This window comes from Microsporum canis, genomic scaffold (genome assembly GCF_000151145.1).
Source record: "Microsporum canis CBS 113480 supercont1.5 genomic scaffold, whole genome shotgun sequence".
Classification (NCBI taxonomy): domain Eukaryota; kingdom Fungi; phylum Ascomycota; class Eurotiomycetes; order Onygenales; family Arthrodermataceae; genus Microsporum; species Microsporum canis.
In genome coordinates this window covers 18703-31754 of record NW_003299165.1, presented here as the reverse complement: position 1 = coordinate 31754, position 13052 = coordinate 18703, and the positions used below count along the sequence as shown (strand labels likewise).

Sequence of the window (13052 nt, the reverse complement as noted above, 5' to 3'; positions counted from 1 at the left end):
CCCCCCCTTAGCCGATGCTGGCTGCCCTGCCTGGCTCACTCTTCCCACCATCGAAGGAGGACCAGAAACCTTGACCCACGCACTTCTCGCGATCTGGATCCAAGCACTGGATGTTGGCGTCTCCGAGAGATTAAAATACGGCGCGCGCATCACGTCACGGCCGTGGATGGCGGGCGGTTCGGTGGCCGTCTTTTTGTCTCTTTGGGGATTGTTACCGATTCACACATTGCTTTTCGTCTCTTGTCTGTCTCTCTTGATTATCTCCGCGGTTTCTTTTTTTCTTCTTTCTTTTTTCTCTCTTCCTCTGTCTCTTGAGCTGCCTTCCCAGCAACCCTGAACTATCAAGGATCCCCCGTCGCCTGGTCAAACACAAACCAGGCCCGGGTGCATGGCGGCTGCTGGAGCCATGGGTCGTCCTGCCACACTGCATGACACATTTTTTTTTATCTTTCTTTTTTCAATAAGAAAAATAAAAAAAACCATAATTTTTTATTCAATGCCCGAACGGATGGGCCTGAGACTCCGTCTGTTCCTCTTCTCTTTTTTTTTTTGCAAGTTCCCTCTTGTCGATGATGTCGTTTTCTCCATATTTATTGTATATTTATTTTTTTTTTTTTTTCACGAGTTTATATTACCGCCCGATCTCCACAGGGCCAGCCAGGCTATATGAGATCTTCTATGTGAAATCAACCAACCTCTCTTCAACCCGTTCAGAGGAACTCTATACATGCTTACTAGCAGCCAGTCTAAACGCTTGGTATTCCGGCAAAGCTGTTATATTGCCCAGGGGAACATCATATCAAGAGTGGGCTGGCGGTTCTGCCTTAATTTTTATTTCTTTTCATACCCTTTAAACAAAGACTGTCTCTCCACACATAACAATGGTCCCTGTCCTTCTTGTCGCTGCTTGCTCCCTTTTTTTCTTTTTCTGGTGAGCAAGGGCTACTTGAACGCGGCTTTTTTTTTCTTCTCATTTCTCCTTCGTCATAAGAGAGAGAGCATTGCTTCCCTTCTTCATATGGAAACGCATTTCCGTCTCTCACCCTCGTCTACGATACCATAGCTCACCTACAACAACTCTTTAAACAACACGACGAAGAAAAGGATGTTCCAGCACGGCTATCTTGGTATTGAATACCCTCACTCGGGCACGATTGATCAGGATATCATCACCTCGAGAAAGGCCCTTCAATCTACTGCTCGAGCAATCAGTGCTGAGTCTAGCTCTCGTCTGGCTAGCATGGCCCAACACTCTCCAGAATATGAGCTTCCCCGGAGCGCCTTGATAAGTGCTGCTGGCCTGCCAAGCTCAGCATACATTTATTCAAATACCCCCTTCCCTTATCAACAGACCACCTATCAGCCGGCTGCTACAACGACATCCACGGCCTCATATCTCCCAAAATACCAACAGACACAATACACGTCGGAGCAGTCCACCCCCTCAGATTACCTGTACTCATCCATGGACCAAGCATTACCAGCCTACGGTCAATACCAAATGTCCCAGGACGGCTATTATGACCTATCTTCTACAATGTCCATGATCTATGCTCAGCAACAAGACATAGACATGACCTCATCCACATACGACGCCACACCTTTGTCACACGCCCACCTTTCGCTACCAGCCATGGAAAGCAATACTGCCTTCTCGACACCGGACATGCCGTCCAACCAGCAGTTTCCAGAACCAAAAACACCGCCACCTCCAACTTCATCGACTTCTTCATGCGAGAGCGTCCGGGACGAAGAGGATCTAGTCGGTGTTGGGCTTTATGACGAACCACTATCCACTTACTGGGACGAATCATTATCCAGCTCCGTCGACCCAATCTTGTACCCACATCCTATTATGCGCAAAGGTCTAAAGTTGGAAGAAACCCTCGACCCATCAACCTTGAATTGCAGTGATATGGATGCAGACGGTGATGACGACGAAGAGCAGGCTGGACAACCAGCCAAAAGCACTGACACGACCTCAAAACATAACGAATTGAATAACGCAGGTGGTTTGAACACCTCGGGTGATGGTCACTTGTTCCCGGTGGATGAGGACACTTCATATAATGCCCACATAAACTGGACGGCAGCGCCGGCAGTCATGCTTAACAGTTTTGTTGCGTTTCCTGGATCGTACCAAAATGATTATGCCTCTTACTGAGACCCAAACCTGTTAAACTCAACCAGACTGGCTGGAAGGTTCGCTTAGGTTCTTTTGCCCTTTTTTTTAGGTAGATAGACACTTAACTCCCTATTAATACTACTATTCTTGGTCTCCAACTGTTCCCATTCTAAACATCGCAAAGTGTTGTCAATCGAAAGAAGTTGATATTTGCAAATTTAAACTGTAGCCCTAAATAGGATTAGTAATATATTTTCTTTATTTTTCATTGGTCCACCTGCAAACTAAAGCTCGAGCTAAACTTTATTTTATCAAAATATGTTCGCGATGTTCTTTTTTTTTTTCCCCTGTATTTTCGGCGAACTCGTGCAAAGGGGAGTTTGAGAGGTGGTGTTTTTGTCATTTAGGCGTCGGATATACCCATTCTACATATTAATTTTTGCTGTCTTACATATAGTATCAAACGACAGAAAATATTATGACATGGCAAGACCCAGAGTAACGCCGTGGAAGGATTTCTCCCAACTTGTTTCAGTTCGAGATCAATTCTATCTCAAGACAGCCGACGGGGAAGATTGCCGGGCTAAGGCTTGTTCGTTGGTGAGACGCGACATGTCCTATGCTAAGAAAAAATATTATTCTATTCCCATACACTGATAGTCGTCCTAGGTCTGGGTATGGAAAGTCAGAGGGAATCTGCCACACGCCATTGAAGCCACCGCACTATTGACAGACGCAATATTACACGATGATCCGGAGAAGAACTCTATCTTTTCTATCCGAGCTGCCTACTCCTTGGCTTTCTGCCGGTTAGTTCCATACTACGTGGGTATTCTGTTTTATACTGACGATGCTTATCAGGTTTGTAACCGGGTTAGTTGACTCGAAGCTTCATGGTCGAAAACAATCTATGTATCAAAAGGCAATGGCTGTCGGCATACCAGCTTCGTTTGTGGAGTTACGCCATGAAGCTACTCACAGGGATTTGCCGTCACTTGTGGTTCTGAGAGATGCCGCCCAGAGATCTATGGAATGGCTATGGGAATTTTACTGGGCTAAGATCGAGGATGATCATAGCTACCTATATAAACCTTCCCCGGATGCAGCCAGAGAAAACATAGAAGAGGCAGGTGTATTGGATCTGCTAGGCGTTGTGCGGAAGACGCTGAAACCCCTTGCCGACCAGATAAATAAACCTGAGAAAGGTAGTCGGGCAAGCATTAAGACAAAACAAGGACTAGAGATAGAGGAGAACAGCATACGGCAACTCATTGCCCTATGCCGCCGAGAAAATGAGGCTGGCGCTCTACTGGCAGAAATGTTATTAGATTCAGACACTGGCATTCTCGTATCGTGTGTAAAAGGGTAAGTAATACCACCAATCGTTTGTTGAGCGCATTGTATTGATTTTTTTCCCTTCCTAAAGGTACGAAGAAGGGGATGAGTTTCCACCTTCATTCAACGCCTGGGATGAGGTATTGAGAAGGTTATGCCAATCTCACCCGCCACTCGTCACTGCATTGGTTGAGGAAATGGCTTCCATAATAGTTTCTGCTGATACAAGATGCTCTAATAATGGGAAGAGACAAATCTTTAGAGGCCCAGACGATGATTCGTACGTGGATGATGTCTTCTCGTGGCTAGAGCATATTCTTACCGCGCAAGTGTGGGCTGGAATATGTTATCGATACCTCGTCTTGTCACACATTGAAGCATCCTGCAGTGCACCAGGGACAACTGCAGGGTATTGGGCTAAGCAGATACACGATCTGCTGCGTCACCAAATCACTCCCGCATCAGAGAAGATGAAAATCGATCGCTTGAAGCCGTCAGCCGTTCCAGACACCTCAACTGATCCAGATTCGGACATAGCAGTGCTACGGGACTACGGGTGGGATTTTGGACAACAGATAACATACAAGCCGATAGGCACTGTCTGAACACCGTGGATACCACAGCATGATTGTGCATTTTATATAGTAATCACTTGCTGTTCTGTCGTACGGAGAACGGAAATAAGGATTTGGGCCAAACATCGGATGGTCCGATGTATGCGACGAACAAGCTTGAAGTTCGTTGGCTGAAGATGTTTTTTAGCGTTTTCACTATTAGTAAGACCTGTGGCTAGGGGCGAGAACCACCTATCACTTGCTGCGTATTTGATATTTGCCCAGGGCTCTTTAGATATAGAGGTAGCAAGGATGTAATAATAGTTACATTCCATGGGCTGAAGAAGTTCTGAGTAAGCACTCTACACGACCGCCTTCAAAAAGATTGTAACTTACTCCGACATCCCCTCATCGACATCATCTTCTATCATCATCTCTCATGAACGTGAGAAAAGCCTTCCTCTGTCGCCGGTTGATATCATCAGTAACCAAACGCAAGATGCATATCGAATCTATTCCCATGTGTGAGTAACCAACCTTCCATGGTTCTAACTCCCACCTGCGAGACTGTTATAGATACCAAGCATTGCGCTGTCCGTTCCCAGACTATCTCACAATCTCACATACAGGGACCGGTACCGGTAACAACTATGCATATCTGATATCAGACGATGCAACTAAGGATGCCATGGTGGTAGATCCGGCACATCCGCCTGAGTCAGTTGGTCCGGATATTAGTTGATTACGGATAGGGAACTGCAGCTTTCTAACACTTGTGCAGGGTCATTCCGGTGCTTACATCCCGCATACACGATGGAAAAATCAACCTAAAGGCAATCATCAATACTCACCAGTAAGCTTGTCGTTTTTATTTGCACTTTATGCGGAAGCAGCCATCCGAAGCTGACCATTAAAATAGCCACCATGATCATGCTGGCGGGAACGAAGGGATTGTATGTTCCCTATTTGCGTGACACGGTCAACTTTCACATCTGCAATAACCCTCCGATGTAGCACCTGTGGATGATCCACTGACCAGAATTGTCTTGATGTCTTTCTAGCTCAAACAATTTGGCAAACTTCCGGTGATTGGCGGGAAAGACTGTGCCCATGTCACCCAAACTCCCGGGCACAGCGAAAAATTCAAGATTGGAGAGCGGATCACTGTCACCGCTTTGCATACCCCTTGTCATACCCAAGACAGCATTTGCTACTTTGCTGAAGACGGGGATGAGCGCGTCGTATTTACCGGTGACACATTATTTATTGGCGGTACGTTGCCCAAACCTCCTTTTTCCATGCGAACCAGCAACGAGGATTCTAGTTCTATCTAACAGTTGATACGTCCGTATGATACAGGATGCGGGAGATTTTTTGAGGGTAATGCAACGGAAATGCACAAGGCACTTAATGAGGTCCTTGCTTCTCTTCCAGATGATACAAAAGTATACGTGAGTCGCATGACCTCCCTCTGGTACGTTTCGCAGTGTGTAACTGACCTTTTTTATGACAGCCTGGGCATGAATATACCAAGTCGAATGTGAAATTTTGCTCCGCGGTCTCCCAGTCGGATGCTGTCAAGAAGCTTGAGGAATATGCCAATAATAATCAGCAGACTCAAGGGAAATTTACAATCGGTGACGAGAAGGTACCTTACCCGAACTTCTTCCTTGTGTTGCGCGCTTTTAGCGAAGCTTGCCAATTGGTTGGAGCTTTTTCATATATGCAAATACTAACTCTTATCCCATAAGCTTCATAACGTCTTTATGCGAGTCACGGTAAGGATATAGCTACCCCCATAACCAACCTTTATTAACCATACCCCAAGTAAATACATGCGCATATAACTGATATATAACTTTGATTAAACACAGGACCCCGAAATCCACAAGGCGGTAGGTGCTTCAGAGCCGGTGGAGGTCATGAACCGTTTGAGAGAGATGAAGAATAAGATGTAGGGTGTTACATGGGCCAGCGGATTCCATATGTGTACTCAGCATAGCCTTACCAGAATTCATCTACCAACGTGCCTGAGATACTCGGCTGCTTCCTTTCTAGCCCCGTCTGTATATTTGCCTAACCTCAGAGCATCCAGTCCCGAAATTACCGGTTCAAGTGCCGTTGATTACTGTGAAAAGTGAGGAGGCAATCGTTATTACATACAACAAAGTATGTGATATCATTGTTCGGAAAACATACTCTATCAATACGGCTGTGGGGGTTCTCGCTCGAAAAATTGTGATAGGGAAAAGGAGGGCTGAAAACAGCCTTGTTTAACGTCGTCCTACTTTGACGGGTAGGCTAACGGATACAACATCAACAATATAAAGTGTCAGGCACGCCATCTTTGTAGATTGCCTTGATTGACCGATCTGTACAAATATATATATCTAAACTTTATCGTAACAGATGACCTGTTCTATCCCGTAGCTGAAAGAACTAGCAACGAACAAGGGGTAGTAATCCAGTACTACAGGGAAACCGGAAGACCATTCCCTTGTCCTACCGGTGCGGTTTGCTTGGGTTGGCGCTGTCTAAGCATCTTACAAGTACTACGGAGGAAGGATATATAGTACACTGAAATAAATAAGGTTGAAAATTCATTCAGCTGGAGGTATCACTATGCTTTCAGTTATTAGGGTCGGCAAGGGGTGTAAGGCGTGCCTTTGAATGTGTTCAAGAATATAGCTCAAATTGGCATGTCTCCCACATAGCCACTTATCTTCTCATATCCCATAATTAAATAGGTGTTAGAAGTTAAGACCGGCTGCCGGGGTAGGTCTAGCACACGTTTAGAAGACTGGTGGCTTAGACCCATCAGGATAATTTTGCTTCAGTGTCCACACCTGCTCGTCCTGGGAAATTGAAAACGGCAAGTTCTAGCATTTAGAAGAAGCGAGGAGCTGGGGCGGATATGGTAGTTATTATATGGAAGAGGCAATATGATAATCTAAGTCTTGAGAGAGTAGCATTATTGTGGTCAGTTGTCCGGATGGAGCAAAATCAAGGTGTATCTCCTTGTCTGCTGGGTCTTCATCATAAATAACATGCTAGTTTGTCTAGCCATCGAGGGTTGTAACGAGATATCAGCATCTTCTTTCAAGGCGTTGTTTGTGTGAAAAGTTCAAAAAAAAAAAAAAAAAAAAAAGCGCTGAAGAGGGACGGAACGGATAAATATATACCCACAGTAGCACGTTAGTGTAACGGATAATATATTTACCGATTACTTACATAATCATTCTTCCATCTCGGTTTGACGATCAAAAACATTTGATATCAGACATTGAAGATTTGAAAGATGCGAAGACGCTGGCAAAAGACGTTTGAATGACTGGCCGCGTGTTCGGTGCTCTGAGCTGTCAGAAGCGCGCGTTTATATATACCTTCCATCTTGCAGGCACGTTCTGTTGGTTCAAGATTTTCAATGAGCACTTCTACGAGCTCAAGGCCTCGGATGGCCCGTCCATGTACCCTACTATCCACTTCCAGGGAGACTGGTTACTGATTTCGAAACACTACAAAAACGGTCGTGACATCGGGTTTGGTGATATAATTGTCTACAAGAAGCCGCATGATTTCCACTCCGAAGTTGCAAAGCGAGTTGTTGGGTTGCCCGGTGATTATGTGCTGAAGGACCCTCCATTGAACGGAGAAACTGCTGTAGAGAAGGATGCACAAATGATACAGGTGTGTTGGAAGGCCTTTGTTCTTGATAACCATGGAATTTTCGGATGGTGTCCTGCCGAACTTCTATTCTAACGAATGTAATTGATAGGTTCCTGAAGCCCATGTTTGGGTAAGCGGCGACGATGCGCCGTGGTCCATTGACTCCAAGGACTATGGGCCAGTGCCGATGGGCCTCATCCTAGGCAAGGCCTTGGGGAGGTTCTGGTATCCATTCAACTACGAAAGATTTGAAAACCCACTGAAACCAGTTACGGTGGGCGAACATTAGAAATGGGATTTGGAATATATGTGTCTATGGAGTACCTATATCACAAAATTCTACTTCTTGACTTTAGAGAGGTTGCGTGTGGCGGTCAAATGCTAGTGTACATTAACATAAAGAAAGAATATTACATTTTAATACATCAATCCTACGGCAAGAATTATCTGAAAGAGGCTGGGTTTCTTCTCTTATACGGAAGTGGCTCAACCCGTTTCCTCTTCAGCTCAATGTCTGCACCCTCTATTCCAAGCTCCTCCATGACAGATGCCATGTTATCATCCCACCTGGTCCTGAAGAGGCTTGCACCAATTGGCTTGAGTTGGTGTCTGGTTTCCAAGCTTCGAAGGCGAAGGTCACGGTTTGCCTTCTCGGCGACGGTCTTGTGGTCCAATGGCTTTTGATCCTTCTGTTCCATCACAAAGACCGAAAGTCTGTGGTAAGGGCTGCCCTTTAGCGAATAAGGTGCCGTCCAAGGGAGAACAACCTGGGATTTAGAAAGGTCTCCCAACGATACGGAGGTTGACGTAGGCGAGATAGGAACATTAACAGCCAAGAAGATGGCTTTGCTGTCAAAGCTATCCGATTCCAGATTTGGTATATCCGGGTCAACAACGGCAATAGTCACGAGCTTTTCGCCTTTGTCGAAGGACTGGATGTCAAGTGAGGGAGGGACAATGCTGACGCGGGAGTCGACGAAGACACCGGGTTGGATTGGCTTCTTTCCAAAAAAGAGCTTCACGTCAACGATAGGGTCGATATGGGCAAGCACATCTGGGATGACTTTCATCTGAGTGAGACGCTGAATGAGGATCAGTCGTCGGTATTCCCGCCATTTTTGGTTTGCCAAATGCCTGTAAATGGGGCGAGACATGTCACCTAGCAATCCGATATTAGTTCCAAACCCTTCTATTGTCATACAGCGTGTGAGAAGGGGGATTACCCATTCCATCCTCAAATCGTTTCTTGATCAGAGGGTCATTAATGTCTGCCAGGATCTTCAATTTCTCTAGATGTTTTTCCATGCTTTTGATTCTGATTTGCTTTTGTGCCTCTCCCCCAACTGTTGCCGGGTCTGCTTCACGTAGTCTAGCCAACCGCGCCCTCTCTTTTTCTATCTGCTGGAGTTTCTCCTCACGGTCCTCCTGGAGGACTTTCCGGGCCTCCTGGAAGCATTGGAAGGGTAATTGTTCGAATGGGTGGTTAGGTGATCCTTGAAGCGCTGCACGGCGTCGACGAGAACCGATTGGAAACTTTCCAGCCCGTATAATCTTCCTTTCGAGGCGAGGACTCGATACCAATTCTGGGTCGAGGACTCTGTAAAATGGCTCTTTGGGAGCTGCTGGTTGTGCTTCAGCGTTGGTAGTTGTGGTCGAAGAGAATGAACGGTCCAGCCGGATTTGCGATGCGGTGAGACGGCCTCTATACGCCTGTCGAAGGCATTGCAATATCGGCTTAGAAGCCGCTTCGCAGTGTGCCATTGCTACTATCCCTCGAGCAGCTCAATTGGTTGATATCTTCGATTTTGCAGCTCTTTGGATGTTTTTTTCCCTTTCGCTTTTTCGAGCTTTTTTTTTTTCAATCCGCGCTAGTGCCAAAAAGGGAAAACCAGCCAAAAACCTCGAAAAAAAAATGCGACTTTCGAAGAGATTCAAGACTTCTAAAGCACATCAAGACGCGGTTAAGTTCGACTTTCGTTTGCTTTCAGAATGGCTGCAAGTAGGCCAATTGGAAGCCTCAAATGGCTATTAAGAGGAAGCAGGGGTGTTTTTGGTAGTCAACTCGAGGCTTCAAAGGTGATATATAAACTGCTTGTCCTTTCTTCAAAGACTATCTGGTTAAGAGCTAACGTGGGTTGATTATAGCAATGCATGCCTAGCCAGCAGGCTCGAGCAATGGCCACGGAAGCAAACTTACGAAGTGGTTCGATATCTACGGCTCAGTCACCTATAATCTCCAGGCTCCAGGAGGATATTCCAAAGCCAGTATGGAATCCCACACCTGCAATTGTCACCCTCTACGATTTCCCTTCGATGGAACCTATCAAACATCTCGAATATAAGCCCGAGCATCTCCTCCTCCCTCTGCGCCGAGACATACTACACCGTGCTGTCATCTATGAAGGTGACAAGACCCGACAAGGTACCGCGAGCACAAAATGGAGGGACGACGTACGGGGTAGCGGCAGGAAGATTCGGCCTCAGAAGGGTTCTGGAAGGGCCCGTCTCGGTGATAAGAAGTCTCCAATGTTGAGAGGCGGTGGTGTGGCCCATGGACCCCATCCACGAGATTTTTCGACCGATCTTCCACGAAAGATTTACGACAAGGCCTGGCGAACAGCGCTGAGTTATAGGTACCAACGGGGGCAGCTAATTGTCATCAACGACAATATCTCCTTAGAGCGTGGGTCTACGGTTCACCTGCTCCATGATATTATCCAAACACACGGCTGGGGCAGAGAATTCGGCCGGTCATCTCTTATCACAGAGGTCAAGAAGGAGAGGCTTTTCAGAGCCGTTGCAGAGCTTGGCCGGGATGCAAGGGCTTTGGACCGCGCAGATGTTGATGTGAAGGATCTACTCGAGACTGGACGACTGATCATTGAAAAGCAGGCCTTGGACAAGATGCTCGCCCTCCACTCGAGTGATCTTGGCCGCCCGCTGGGTAACATGTGAACGACTTTAGGCATATCATGGCGTATCGTGTAATATATCTTTTGACTAGATTATGTACCAGTATATTATTCTTCATCTCCAGAGAGTCCTATCCGAATGCTTAGCCGCAATGGTATAATGAAACCAGAAAGAAACTGAGATCCATTGCAATTATTGTCCACCAGATAAACCGATCTTTCAAGCCTTCGTGGTGTCTCTGGATATTTAATATATATAACAATATTATCTAGCTTGCTTGTTTAGGCGTTCGTCCGCGCCGAAGCTCGCCGAGCAATACGAAAGAACATTTTTCTTCTCCAATCGCTTGCGGCATCAAGAACTCAACCAGCTTCTACTCGTTGAATTACAAGCAATCCTTTCGGTTACAGGTTTTTTTGCAGTTGCAATGTCACTGTTTTTCCTTAGATCAAATTGTGTCCGATCCTCCACACCGTCGAGCTGGTTCTCACGGAATTTATCGCCGCAGATGCCTCTACGAGCCAAGGTTGAAAGCTCAGCATTCAGCGGAAAGGCGAGAGTGAGTGAATACAGAGCGCATCCGCTAGCTTTTCGTGTTTGACTAACAGTTTTATACCTATTTGACTAGATGCTCTCCTCCGCTGCTCCTGTTGGCCCGAAGGAACTGCCTGGCGATGAGCCTGACGATGTCCTATTTTCAAAGCTCAACGGTGTCAGGCTGGTCGAGCTTAACCGGCCGAAGAAACTGAACTCGCTCAATGGTTCGATGGTGCGGAAGATTCTTCCTAGGCTCCAGGTATGCCTCCACCGTTTTTACGTATCCCTATACGTTCGGGAGAATAGCGCTAAGGTCGCCTTGGTGTTTAGGAATGGGAAAAGTCACAGCTTGCCAACATTGTGATGATATCTGGTGCTGGAACGAAGGCGTTTTGCGCTGGTGGGGATGTCGCTGAGCTCGCAAAGCAGAATACCCTGGGGGTCAGCGGTCAGAAAAAGTCTAGGGAGTTTTTCGGACAAGAATACCAGCTTGATCATTACATTGCGACCTACAGCAAGCCCTACGTTGCGGTTTTGGATGGAATCACGATGGGTGGCGGAGTTGGACTCAGTGTACATGCGCCATTCCGGATAGCTACCGAGCATACCATGTTCGCAATGCCGGAGACCACAATTGGCTTTTTCCCAGATGTCGGCGGTTCTTTCTTCCTCCCACGCCTTGATGGAGAGATTGGAACATACCTTGCCCTCACATCGGAGCGCTTAAGTGGTGTGCAGGCTTTCTATGCTGGTATTGCAACGCATTACCTTCCCTCGAGTGCCTTGGGCAACCTTACCAATCGACTCTCAGAGTTGGTGTTCTCGGACTACGCCTCGTTGAATAGCCGCCTTGATCTCATCAACAAGACAATATCTGAATATGCTGTTAGCATCCCGACCCTTAAAGAAGAACCAATGCTACTAGCTGGCAGCCTCCGCGAGTCTATAGATCGATGTTTCGCCCACTCCACAATGGAGGAAATCATATCCGCCCTCGAAAAAGAGACAGTGAATGCCGACTGGGCAGCAAAGACTCTTAAAACACTCGCCCAACGGTCCCCGATCGCCCTCAAGGTTACACTACGCCAGCTTCGTGTAGGCAAGAATTGGTCTATCTCTGAGACATTCCAGCGAGAAGACCAGATTGCTGGTCATTTCATGGCTCATCCAGACTTTGTAGAGGGTGTTTCCGCCAGGCTTGTTAATAAGCCTCCAACGGCACCAGTATGGAAACATGGATCTCTCGCTGAAGTCACTGATGCCGACGTCGATGAGTTCTTCCGTATCCCAAAAGGCGAAAGCCGCCTCCCACTACTAAATAAGAATGCGGACTATAAGCAATACCCTCACGCCAAGTTTGCTCTTCCTCAAGAACATTCTATTTTGCAATTTGTCGAGAAGAACAAGCCAACTCGTTCTCAGGTCGTTGAGGAGTTTATGAAACGGACAGACGCCAAGCTTGGGGTAAAGGAGAAAGTCTATGAAGTTCTAAAGCGAAAGACTAAGGAGACGGATGAGGGCTTGGTTTTGATTGAAGAGGGCCAGTCGTAGGGAGCCAGCTCTTCCTATTTAGAATCTAGTTGTGTGTACTCTTTGTATTCTTTCATCACCCCAACTAATATATAGAAAGGGCCGTTCACCGGTGCACGTATCCCGTCCCATATAAGGTGATCGGTATGCCGTATCACAAGACTTCCACAGACAGTCAAAAGGCCTTTTTTCATATCATCGCAGTGTAGTAGCTGGATTAGACAACCAATTAAATCTAGATAGCCCGTCCAATAATAGGTGGATAATCTCCCAACTCGTGAAATATATTTAAAACTGGGACCGGCCTAACAACACTTGCTAGAGATACCGTTGTTCTCCTGTTTATAATAAAAGAAGAAAGAGAAAACTGTATATTTGTATTTTGAAGTGAC

General features: G+C 46.4%; 7 protein-coding genes across 7 annotated transcripts; 6 read left to right on the top strand and 1 right to left on the bottom strand.

Annotated features, from left to right (window-relative positions):
* Nucleotides 1-1105: 1105 nt before the first annotated feature.
* On the top strand, nt 1106-2164 carry MCYG_05076 (conserved hypothetical protein; the record flags this gene model as incomplete). Its single annotated transcript, XM_002845161.1, has 1 exon — nt 1106-2164. One exon carries the CDS (start codon nt 1106-1108, stop codon nt 2162-2164), a length of 1059 nt encoding a protein of 352 aa, XP_002845207.1.
* Nucleotides 2165-2608: 444 nt separating this feature from the next.
* MCYG_05075 (conserved hypothetical protein) lies at nt 2609-4065 on the top strand (the record flags this gene model as incomplete). Its single annotated transcript, XM_002845160.1, has 4 exons — nt 2609-2725; nt 2795-2934; nt 2987-3490; nt 3552-4065. 4 exons carry the CDS (start codon nt 2609-2611, stop codon nt 4063-4065), a joined length of 1275 nt encoding a protein of 424 aa, XP_002845206.1.
* A 448-nt stretch (nt 4066-4513) lies between these two features.
* MCYG_05074 (glyoxylase 2) lies at nt 4514-6381 on the top strand (the record flags this gene model as incomplete). The annotated part of the gene is made up of 10 exons (XM_002845159.1): nt 4514-4542; nt 4591-4731; nt 4796-4867; nt 4934-4967; nt 5076-5286; nt 5374-5465; nt 5766-5792; nt 5889-5968; nt 6110-6151; nt 6345-6381. 10 exons carry the CDS (start codon nt 4514-4516, stop codon nt 6379-6381), a joined length of 765 nt encoding a protein of 254 aa, XP_002845205.1.
* Nucleotides 6382-7341: 960 nt separating this feature from the next.
* On the top strand, nt 7342-7969 carry MCYG_05073 (mitochondrial inner membrane protease subunit 1; the record flags this gene model as incomplete). The annotated part of the gene is made up of 2 exons (XM_002845158.1): nt 7342-7701; nt 7790-7969. 2 exons carry the CDS (start codon nt 7342-7344, stop codon nt 7967-7969), a joined length of 540 nt encoding a protein of 179 aa, XP_002845204.1.
* A 154-nt stretch (nt 7970-8123) lies between these two features.
* MCYG_05072 (mitochondrial 54S ribosomal protein YmL35) lies at nt 8124-9486 on the bottom strand (the record flags this gene model as incomplete). The annotated part of the gene is made up of 2 exons (XM_002845157.1): nt 8124-8839; nt 8904-9486. The coding sequence occupies 2 exons, from the start codon at nt 9439-9441 to the stop codon at nt 8124-8126; spliced, it is 1254 nt and encodes a 417-aa protein (XP_002845203.1).
* Nucleotides 9487-9669: 183 nt separating this feature from the next.
* MCYG_05071 (mitochondrial 54S ribosomal protein YmL6) lies at nt 9670-10635 on the top strand (the record flags this gene model as incomplete). The annotated part of the gene is made up of 2 exons (XM_002845156.1): nt 9670-9756; nt 9847-10635. 2 exons carry the CDS (start codon nt 9670-9672, stop codon nt 10633-10635), a joined length of 876 nt encoding a protein of 291 aa, XP_002845202.1.
* A 466-nt stretch (nt 10636-11101) lies between these two features.
* MCYG_05070 (3-hydroxyisobutyryl-Coenzyme A hydrolase) lies at nt 11102-12681 on the top strand (the record flags this gene model as incomplete). Its single annotated transcript, XM_002845155.1, has 3 exons — nt 11102-11152; nt 11222-11389; nt 11461-12681. 3 exons carry the CDS (start codon nt 11102-11104, stop codon nt 12679-12681), a joined length of 1440 nt encoding a protein of 479 aa, XP_002845201.1.
* Between the last annotated feature and the right edge of the window lie 371 nt (nt 12682-13052).